Source organism: Mandrillus leucophaeus, unplaced genomic scaffold (assembly GCF_000951045.1).
Source record: "Mandrillus leucophaeus isolate KB7577 unplaced genomic scaffold, Mleu.le_1.0 Scaffold462, whole genome shotgun sequence".
Taxonomy (NCBI): domain Eukaryota; kingdom Metazoa; phylum Chordata; class Mammalia; order Primates; family Cercopithecidae; genus Mandrillus; species Mandrillus leucophaeus.
This window is the reverse complement of record NW_012104943.1, coordinates 231,498-243,219: the sequence shown is the minus strand read 5'-3', so window position 1 is coordinate 243,219 and position 11,722 is coordinate 231,498. Positions and strand designations below refer to the sequence as shown.

Genomic DNA, 11,722 nt, shown 5'->3' with positions numbered 1-11,722 from the left:
CAGAAGCTGCTAATTATCCGCATTGGACTATCTACCCTTCCTCTTTTTTATTAATAATAATAATTGTAATTTTAATTTGAAATAGCAGGGTTACTTGTCATACTTTTGTACAGATTTATGAACTTCATTATTTTCAGTCCCTTTAGCCAATTTAGGAGAATACCATATGCACTTTATTACATGACTGTTCCCAGTGATTAACATCTGGAATGGGCAGATGAACTAAACTCCCAGTTGCACTTTTCCTTGCTCCATTTCTAACATGGAGCCCTGCTCTAATCGTTAACCATGGCAAGAAAAGATTGCTACTGCCCCCTGCCGGCCCATTGTCTCATTTCCTTTTCTACAAATCTGTGACTTGAGGATGCCCAAGGATTTTGAGCCACTGAAGAAAGCTCAGTTGGAAGGGGCTTTCCCTAGTAGAGAGGTAGAGAGATCCTTTGGGAATAGGCGGCTAAAATCAAATGAAAACATTAAAAAGGCGAGGAAGGCATAAAGGACTTCTAAATTAAATTATCGATCTTTATGAACCTTTTTCTGCACACGGGCTTCTCTGTGCCAAGGAAATGTTTCCTTCTCTTCAGCACAGGACTTCTCTTTTGCCTCTGGCTTCCACTTACAAAGAGTGAACTGTCCACACCCTTATTATAATTTCAGTACTCTAAATCCTGTTCTCTGTTTCCCTCAATTTCGTTTTCCCACGATTAAACCTTATTCCCTTTTCTGCTTCAAACTCCCGTCCCGCCCACCCACCGACAGGCTAGCATTTCCAGGAGCTCAGACCCCACTTCCCTCACCCTCTCCAGACCTCTGTTCTCCTCTTGCTGTCATCGTACCCCCTTCAGTACCCCCTCGCTGAATGGCTACTCTTTGCCTTCGAACAGCAGGCACGTCACCTCTTGAATGCTTTTCCCCGACCCCCGCCCCAAGCAACTGAAAAAGGAAACATGCGCACTTCAGAGCTTGGAGCTGTCCGAGTGCTGAAATTTATAGGCTGGGTAAGATCACGTCTCCGTCTCTTTCTATAGCCCTCATTCCAGCACAGGATCTCAGCAATTTTTCTCTCTTTCCCCCACCCACTCCAGCGCGCAGAGTCCTTTCATCTCTCTCATTTGCAACTTCTTTTTAATAGGAAACATTTTCTAGAAAAAGGGCTTTGCTAAACAGAAAAGATATAAAACAAAAGCCACAGCTATCTAGCATGGCATTATCACCAACTCCCTTTGCATGGTGATGCGATTAAGGTAGAAGCATTTTTATTATTCAGGAAAAGGAGCTGGGGGATTCATCGGTTCTGAGGCTTTGTCTTTCTGGGTTAGCTGATGGTCCCAAGCCTCGGTTTGACCTGACCATGATGCCCAGGACTGGCACTTTTTCTTTTTTCTCAGCAAACTGTACAAAACCAAATCTCTTTTTGATTTTCAAGGAAACTAGGTTCCTGCCAAATTTTGAATCTGGACAGTAAAGAGATACTTTGTCCTAGCATCTTTCTGGAATCATTTCGGGATATTTTCCACAAGCAACACAGAAACAGGAATGAACCGGCAGCTAGTGAACATTTTGACAGTCTTGTTTGCATTTTTCTTAGAGACAAACCACTTCAGGTAGGTGAAACGACTTTGCATGTTGATATTTAAATTGTTTAAAAGAGAATGTGTCATGTAATTGTTATGTATTTCTCTGTGCCCTGGACTATATTATTTTAATTTTATAGAGGAAAGTTATATATCTTTTGTTCATTTTAAGAGCCTAATAATAGTGGGAGGGTGGTAAATTTTCACAAAAGCAAGTTTTATGATGCATAGCCGCACTCTATGCAATTCAACACACATTTTCACAGCCAATGTGATATTAAGGTAGTCTGATGAGTTGCATGCTCTTTACATTTCTATATAAGGGTGATATTTTTGCTTTCAAATTTTTCTGAAAGTAATTTAAAGGGATATTGGGTGCAGTGTTTTTCATATAAGATGATTATATTAATTTGGCAGGAGCATGCTCATTTTAGATAAAATATAAAAGATCCCTAATTCTCAGCCAACTTGAGACTTCTATTATATTTCAGAAACTGGAAGCATACTATGAGGATTACAATTCAGGAATTTTCTTGAAATATCAAAAATTTCTTTTTACTACTATATTCTACTATTCAATCTGTTTGGAAATTGATTGCCTACCAAAATTTAATTAATATGACATAATTGTATTTATGTACGTATGAGAAGTGGAGTATGCATAATTAAAGTGAGAAATTACTATTTTCATGCTTGCATTTTCTACATAGTTTGCGAATAGTTATCAAATCAATTGATACTTCAAAATATCAAATCATTACCAGTAAGTAATATAGTCATCTAATGACAGAGAGTAAAAGACTCAGCAGAGACAGGAGATGCTCTTACAACAAAGTATAGGACTCTAAATTTAATTTTCATTAAATTTTATGGCATTTTTTCACAGAACCAAGATAAATGGAACACATAGTAATAATGCTATGAATACCGGGAAAACCCACTATGTTCCTTTCAGGTTTACACCTCCTACTATGATTAAGAAAAAATATAGGCTGGTTTTTATTAGAATCATCATCATCATCATCATCATCATCCTCACCACCACCACCATCATAATCAAATAATACTTGATTAATCAGATGATTCTGCATATGAGAATGTGAGTATTTATGCATGATCATATCAATTTTTAACTCCTACAAAATATTTATATCATCTTTGCACTTATTTTGAATACCCCTTCTTTGAAAAACTGGTAAGAATGTGGTATTTTCTTAGTGATAGAATTCATAAGACACTATTTGTTAAACTATTGAAAACAAAGCTTATAAAATATATAGTTTAGGGAAGAAATTTCAGTTAACCACTATGTATTGTGAAATAATTAATTTTGCTACAAAGCAAATACGCTATGTGTAATAAGCTCTTTATTACTTTTAACAGGAAAATGAAAATCTGAGAAATTTTTAACCAACTTTCAGTGTTTTGGTGATAAAAAGTCAAAATGATTTAGAAGTGTGTTTTCATTAATATTTTTTAGAGAGCCAACAATTTAAATGCTTATGTATAAATAACTGATAAAATAACAGAAGTCACATACATGCTCACTGTTGACCTATTTTAAAATGAAATGAAATGTCCAAATGAAGGTTCTCTTTTAGATATCACATTGAAAAATATTAATAGTTGATAGTTGGATTAGAACTAGCAGATGGGAAAATAAGCAATGAAATAATAAGTTTGTTCTGCCCATCTTATTGTATATTTCTTATAAAAGGTAGAGGACTTATATTTAGGGCTGAAATGCTGAAACAATTTTTTAAGTCAGATAGAAATGATTTTAAGACAATCACATGAATTGAAAAAACATCTCATTTTTCTGAATAGTTTTAACTATATATACATAAAATCTACAACCTAAAACTACATTGTCTGTTCTCAAACATCTTATGGTTAAAGTTTGGAAACTTGAGAGACGTGACTCAGGATTTATAGTTCTCATCATTTAAAGTTAACTTTAGAACATGTACAAGTTCAGAAGTTGGCCAAAGAGTTTGGATTTTTCTAGTTTTCTTCATACTAACATATCAAATATCTTTACCAAAATGTAATGTTAAAAATGCAGTGAGCATTAGTTCTTAAGGGATGCAAATGAAATTGTTGCTAAAAGAGTTAATGATGTGTTTAGGACGGCTTTCTGCAAAGATCATGACTCCAGGTCTGGAAAACAACCTTCACAGACCCTATCTCCTTCAGATTTCTTGGACAAGTTAATGGGAAGGACATCAGGATATGATGCAAGAATCAGGCCAAATTTTAAAGGTAGGTTCCACTTAAACTTACATTAAGCCTTTGAGAAATCTTCTAGATGTTTGAATAGTTAACTGAAAAACATTTTCAGAGCTTTTAATTAAAATGACAAGTATAGTGTTCATTTTGCTGTTATTTTGCACTAGTTACTGATATTTTCATTTTACCTGTCACTTCCCACATTTGAAAACTTTCCTAGTTTGTGTTCTATTTCACGAATAAAACTAGTGTCATAAATTATGGCCATAGTCCCTATTTTTTCGTAAGTGGGAATGTGGCTGAAAGTGAATACAAGAGCAAGTGACAGACTTGACTTGCTTGAATATCTACCAGGATGCATGCAGGTTTCAATGGTTACTCCAAAATATTTGGTTTTGATTTTAAATACACACATCAAAGTAGAGTTTAAATCTCTATAAAATATGCCACTTTACATACTTTCAGGCCTCTTTAATTTTTAGACTTTGTAAGAAGAGGTTCTAATTTTTTGTTCCCTTTTGTTTAAGTATTCTCATTGTTTATTTGAAATTGTTTATTTGAAATCAACAGAGATCACAGACTTGTAAAGTGCACATGTCAAAGATGGTGGATACTTTCTTTGTTCAATTAGAAGCAAACCAATGTTTTTTGTTTTTATTTGTTGAACATTACAAAAATGTAGTTAATAGTCTGCAGAAATGCTTTTTAAAGATATTTAGTTTATTTTTATTCTGAATCAGAAAAAAAGAATAAGAATCAATTATTAATAATTGAATCATGTTGATGCTTTAATTTTTAAATACATAGTTTAAGTGATGTTGTCTTTTTCTTGTAATGAAATTTAACATAATGCATTGTGAAGTGTTTATAACATTTTGTAAAAGGAGAAACCTATAATGTTCTGGATATTATATAGCAATTCATGCATTGCTTACTTTTGTTTATTGGCAATTTAATGGCACACTTTTCTTCAGTATTGATTAATTTGTATTATTGGCAAATATAAGCATGAAAACTAAATTTTAAATTCATTTCTTCTTTAAATGTTACACCTCTGAGTATACCCAGCTATGGGCATATTTTATAAGGAAATATGTCAGAATTTTGGCGAAACAATATTTTTTAAGTATCTCCAAGAGAGACAACTGAACTACATTCAGAGAAGTTTTTCTGAAAAAAAAAAAATCTTCATGTTCATCCCATTTCTTAATTTTGTGGTCATTGCTTTGGAAGTCAGTATTTGAAATAAAATCTTGTGAATAACAAACTGAGAACCAGCTTTCAATGGGATTGCTCATTCATATATTTATCCACTAAGCCACTCAACAACTTTTGAGTCTGGATTATCTGCAGAATACTAACTGTTGGGTGCTTTGTAAAATTGGGAAATGAAACAGTTTAGGTGCTTCTATCAAAAATTTTAGTGGAGGGAGGAGATGTTACATGCATACTTTTACTATTAGATAGAAATAGGAAAATACCATTAGGAAATATAGGTAAATTGCTACAGGATTCCAAGAAATGGAAAGATAATTTCCTATTAAGATATTCATGGAAAGCTTTATAGAGAAGGTTCAGAGATGGAAAATTGTTTCACGTTTATGAGCATCTTGTTTCACAGCTGTTATTCATTTCTTTCTAGAAATACTTTTTCAAAAGGGCAGGAAAGTACAAAGGGTAATAAAACAAACACACATGTTGACATTGCTACTTTAAGTGACCACACAAGAATGAGCCATCGTTTCCACATCCAATTTTTTCCTGGTTCTTCTGGGGATATCACCTTTGGGAAATGATATCTATCATGGTTCCAAAGGATAAATAAATGAGGAGAATGTCAGGTTCAGCAAAGTGTGGCCACGTTTTTTTTTTCGATGTATCTACTACTTAAAAGTCTAAGTACAGGAAGACTTATAAAAAAGAAATGGGGCAGATATCACAGAAGACTCTAACGTTAGTGGGCTTCATTGAGTTTTATCTCCCTCTCCCTTTAACTCTTCACTTCAATGAACACTGCTACCTCTTCATAAAATTTATTTACATAGACCATTTATATCAGATCAATTATCTGACATCTCCCAAAGTTCTCTTCATTTGGGGGAGCTTGGTTATTCCTGGATTTAAAACACTCCCCATTATTTTAGACTAAAATAATTTTTTCTTGAAGTTCCCATGGAATTTTAAATGTCTAATATCCTTCTACATATTTATATTTTATCAATCCACTCCCACACCACATCTGAGAGGGCAGGGAAGTACCTTATTTTATATATACATACACACATAAAATATTGGTAGTGTAGGGAAAATAAGTTATCCTTTTCTCCAGGATAAGTAAATTAGAACAAAGACAGAGAGGAAAAGGTAGATCAATTATGAAGATTAGTGCTTCCAACTAGTTGTTGTTGTAGAATGTGAGGGTGGTAACTTTTGAGAGACCAACCGGTAGTCATAGTGGCAAGCAAAGATGATCTTAGCTGAGGTGAAGAGAAGGAAAGAGAAGACAGAGAAAATAGGGAACTTGTAACAAGGAGGAGGCTTAGATAAACACTATAATACTTACCATAGTTGATTAGTAATGTATCAATGAGGAATTTAATATAGTCAGTAGAAATGAAAGAGATTAGGAAATGTGATTGCATATAGAATAGTGACAGTCTCCCTGTAACTGTGAAAAAGCAATTGTCTGTGATAGCTATAAACATGATACTGATGATGATGTTGACAATTAAAATAACGGTGACTGATAAGAAGATAGAAGGGCAAAATTTGACCACCAGAATAAAATCAAGAGCCAAATATGGGCCACTGAGGTAAACAGAATGGTTATTCTAGAATTCTTAGTAAATATTAGCATATTTCTCTGTTTACCTTGCTACCCTGCATTGGCAAGGGCAAAAGAAATGCATACGTATAATTTTTCTTATTGGAAAGAATTTTTCCTGTATACTTTTAAGTCAGTAAAATATTGCATGTCTATTCCATATCCCTGATGGGCTTTGAAAGATGTCATAATGGGCATATATATAAGAAGGAAAAATGGATGTAAGCTAGAAAAGATAACTACCAGAAATGATTCAGACTTAGACTCTGTAATTGAGAGATATTCTTAGAAACTACAGGGGAAAAAAACAGCTTTTCTGATGTGTTGAAGCACAAGTGTATAAACAAAGTCATGAGTCAGAGTTGTCAATTGAATTTTATCTATAAGATCCATAGAGACCTGTTTCAGATCTTGTCAAAACATATATTCAGTGAAAATCCTCAATTCAGATAAAAACACAAGCTACATCCATTCACAATTACCTGGTTCTGAAACCATGGTAAATGTTGATTCTATATCAAGAGATGAGCCTCTTTCCCCACTTAGGTGATTTGTCTCATTTTCAGTTGATTTATCATGGTGTTATTCCATCATCCTATCAGATATTCTTCTGTCAGCATTATTGTATCTTGAAAATGCACTTTAAACATTAGGCTTTTAATGAAATGTTCAAATCTGGGCAAAATGCATTAGTTCTGTTTCTTTCTTTTTGAAACAAAGCCTTTATGTATTTTAATGAAATTTTCTTTGAAAATAAAATTAACTTAGCGTTACATCCTAGTTTTCATCCCAATGTGAATAAATACATTTCACTAAAACATTCTTTTTGGGATAGAATCTAGAGTAGATAATGCCAGGAGATAATTATTCATTCCACTTCTTTGTGCCTGCCATGCACACTATTTTTTCCCACATCTAGAGACCTAAGTTGGAAAGTGTAATGTGTGACATTAAAACCTACATTTGCCTGAAATATGTTTTTCTGCAATTTCCAAAGAGCTAGCAGCTCAAGAGGTGATTCAAGTATCATAGATCCACTTCCATGAAACCAGAGGTCTTCAGATTTTGCCCCTTGAAAACGATCATGTCTGTAGCCAAGTGGAGCTAAAGTTCAAATGTTGTGAATACCAATCCCTATAGAAGGTGCTTGAGCACAAGCGTCCAGCGGGGACACTTGGAAAGGGTGCTTCTTTCAGTTAGTGATAATGCAACCCCAGCATCGCCATTTCTTTGATCAGCCTGGTGGGCATCAGACATTACTATGGAACCTGAGAAAGAAGACCAAAATGCTTGCAAGTATCAGAAGCATTGTGCCTGAGTGCAGAAAGTAGCAGAAGCCTCCAGGCACCTGAAAAAGTAACTTCATGGTCATGCTGACATTGTGGTTTTATTAGGAAATACAGACAGTAATTGGCCCAATTATAAATCACCTTGGAAGTGATTATGGAATTATCTGGATTATCTGCTTGACAGTTACCGTCCTCACAGAAGAATTCGTATCCTCCCTTAATTCTAGGTCTCCCTTAATTAATCAAGAGGCCTGAGGTAAATCACTCTTTAATGGCTGAGATGAAAAAAAGCCCTAATGGTACTAAACCCACATTGAAACATATGAGAGTAATTGTTAAAAAGTATACAGAAAAAGAGTTTTCAGGTGTCTACAAATGTCAAGTATGAGTCAGAGTTGTCAATTATAAAACTTTTAAAATGATAATAATACAGCATATGATTTTTTGAGACATTATCTTTTAATTATGAAAGCAGTCATTTTAAAATGGCCTAGAACTAAGCCCAATTTCGAGACAGTTGACACTCTCATTAGGGAAATTACTCTTGGCTAAATATATAGGCTATAGTTATCAGTGGGAACCATTCATTGAAGAAATTCAAGGACAACTAAGGGAGAATAGAAAGAAGGAAAGGAAGAATAGATTTATTTTAGGATAAATTATTATAAAATTACCTTGCAAAGTACATACAGCATGGGGGACTATGTATATATTAGTATGTATATATATATGCACAAATGTTGTGTTTATATATGCAATAGAATGTCCCTAAAAGATACACAAGAGAGTGGAAATATCAGGTGCTTCTAAGAAAGGTGACTGGATGCCAGGGAGACAGGGGTAGGAAGAAAAGTTACTTTTCTCTGTGTGCTTCTTGAATGCTGATCATTACGTGTATTTCCAATTCAAAAGGGTAATTGTTAAGCACTTCTAGAGAGGTAAAGCTCAAGGGAGCGCCTCTCTTGGGTAGTATGGTCCATGGTGGCAGATTAGAGTCAGTGTCACTCTTACTTTAAGTGCAGTAACATGCACGTGGCCTGATTTCAATAGTACCCAAGCCCTTGAAAGAAATCCCTTGCCCAATAACTATTCTAACCTAGCTTGCTATTATAATGGCTAAAATTACAGCACTGTTGCTTCTGTTCTTGGATTAAAGATTTTATTTCATATTAAAACCACTTGATGGAAATGACAGTAAGCCCAATTAGTCTTTTACTCCATAATTTGAATGAGAGTATTTGGTTGTAGTCTGGCACTGTGGAAGAATATTGATGGTGCAAGGCATTATAAAACAAGACAATAGGGGAAAAAGGTTATTGAAAGGAAAGGCTGGGAGTAACAAAGGGAAACATATATGATAGTTTCGTTCAGAGACAATATTGATGAAGATTTTTGAACATCAAAAATCGCTGGCTGTGTCACAATTTATTATACAAATGTGTTTGTTGGTGTTCATACAACTTTTGTGTGCTGTATGAACACCAATCAACACATTTGTATATACTAGGCTCCTACTATGGACCCACAAGGTTTTTTGGGGATTTGAAGTGGCATCAAGAGGGCATCTACAGCATTCTAATGTGCCCTGGTAAAGCCTATTCCAATAAGTCTGTCAGCATGTCTTTTATTCCATAGTGACAGGGTAGTATAGTGGAAAGAGCCCTGAACTTGGATCCAGAAGACCTATGTTCATGTCCTGGTTCAGCCATTTTTGAGAAAAGATGTCTTCACCTATCTGTGCCTCAGATTTTCTTCTGCCTTTACCTACCTCACTTGGGTTGTACTGAGGATCAAATGATACCATGAGCGTGAATTATTTGTTTTCAACTGTTACTAATATACAGATAATTTGAATTATATTGCAATTCCTCCATTTTTCTTTTATAGTCAACACTTACTGTGTATTGTGAAAACAGCTGCTTGATTTTCTAAATGGAAGAAACAAGTTAGAGAAATTCGGGCATCTCAGATTCCTACCAGAGTACCCATAATGTAGATGTCATATGCCTCAGTTGGTTTTCCTTTTATTAGTTCGGTGGGGAAATTTCCAACCTGAAATGACTTTCATATTCCTAAATAGAAAACAAAGAGGGAGCCATTTGTGGGAGGGAATTATCTTTACACATTCAAATCCCATCTCTGATTATTTTCTTGGACTCATTTTAAAAAATAAACCAAGTAAGAGAAATAGAACAAATTTAACTTAGTCCTATAAAGGACGACCTTAAATTTAACTGAAGATAATATGACTGCCATTTCTGATGTATTTTTCTTGTCCAGTTACTATAGTTGCAAGGTTCATTGCACAATAGTACTGAAATGATTTCCTATTTTAAAATAAGTATTTAAAAGAGAGCATTTGGTCTCACAACATGGCAGGTTAAGTGCACCAGAAATGGAAGCCCATAATTTTTTTAGTCTTTGAGAAAGTACTGCATTGCTCCTTGATTGATTCTGGGTAACCCCATATCCTTAATTTTCATTATTGAATGAACTTAAATATTTTATCCTTCGTTTATAGAGCTTGCTGGTCCTCCATGTCCTGAAGGATAATTCAGTCAATTTTGCTGATAATCTGAGACTTAGACGGCAACAATATTCAGGTCTCTTGGTGCTTAATGAATGGACAGTATAATGTGTTCAGTTGGGGCAGTTAGGTTTAGAATAAGAAAAAAAAAAAGTCATTTGTTTGTTCTTGATGGTGTCGGATAATTTTCTTGCTATGTTGCATCAGCCATTGTGGAACAGGATCTTAAAAATTGAACTGTGTTTGATGAAGCCTCAATAACAAGGTCTTTGGAAGCATTCTGGGCTCTCTTTGGAATTAACGCCTAGGATGCTGTCCTGACTGTTGCGTGAAGCGTTTGCTCATTGACTTCTTTCCTGAGAGAGCTACTCTGCACACTTATGACTGATTACAGACACTTTCAGCCATGCAGAAGCCACTAAAGGAAGCATATGAGCAAAAGGCATAGGCCTCAAATGGATATTCTAATGTGTGCAGTACATGAAAGAACAAAGTCACTAGGTTACTCATTTGGAGTCTAGTTTGGCCAGCCAACAAAGTGGTTATGAGGGAAATACAAGAGAGAGAAGCTGGACCCTTTCTTTGACTCATGCTATGGTTTGTGTACCCATCATTCCATTATTAATATGATACACCAAATAGTGGCTCTGTATACTCATCCAAAGGGCAAAATAAATTCTGGATTCAGTAAAAGTATGAAAAGTCCATAGGCAATTATCATTTGAGAAAAGGCATCTTCACCATCTGTGAAGTATGTATATGACGGATAACTCTTGTTTTCTGTTTTTTCTTTTTTTCTGATGAGGGTGGAACATATTTTCTTGTGGGGAAGAAAAACCACACTTACCTATGCACTGTCAAAGCAATATAATAAATTTGTGGCAAGGGAGTATAAATGTAGGTACAAAAAATTACATGTAATAGTTTTACATCTTTATATTTGAGTCTAAACACACAGTTAATTTGTTAAATCTTTTAATAAATAATTAGTGACTAGTCACCATGTGCCAGGCACCATTATTAGGTGCTAAGTATAGAGTGGTAAATAGAAATTTAAGCTTTCAAATGTCAGTTCTTACTATCTCACTTAAATAAAAACTGGAATATAATTTGTAGGTTGAATGCTTATTATCCAGGATCTTTGCAGGAAAGAGACCACACATTTCAATGGCGTGAGAGAAAAAAACAACCCTTAAAGGGAGAGTGTAGTATTCTGGGACGGTCAACAAAACTGAAGAAGCAGGGAGGGAATGATTACCAGAACCTGGTGAAGGCAGCT

The 11,722-nt window shown here is 34.8% G+C and overlaps 1 protein-coding gene across 5 annotated transcripts in view; it reads left to right on the top strand.

Annotated features, from left to right (window-relative positions):
- The first annotated feature begins 762 nt into the window (after positions 1-762).
- Positions 763-11,722, top strand: part of GLRA2 (glycine receptor, alpha 2) — a 219,543-nt gene continuing 208,583 nt past the window's right edge. For 2 of the 5 annotated variants that reach the window (XM_011994804.1, XM_011994805.1), the window contains exons 1-2: positions 787-1,604; positions 3,703-3,836. In XM_011994804.1, coding sequence (XP_011850194.1) covers positions 1,537-1,604; positions 3,703-3,836 — 202 coding nt within the window. In that variant the 5' untranslated portion in view covers positions 787-1,536. Of the gene's footprint in view, positions 1,605-2,348; positions 2,674-3,702; positions 3,837-11,722 lie in introns of those variants that run through there. The other 3 variants (XM_011994808.1, XM_011994806.1, XM_011994807.1) reach the window with 3 other exon arrangements.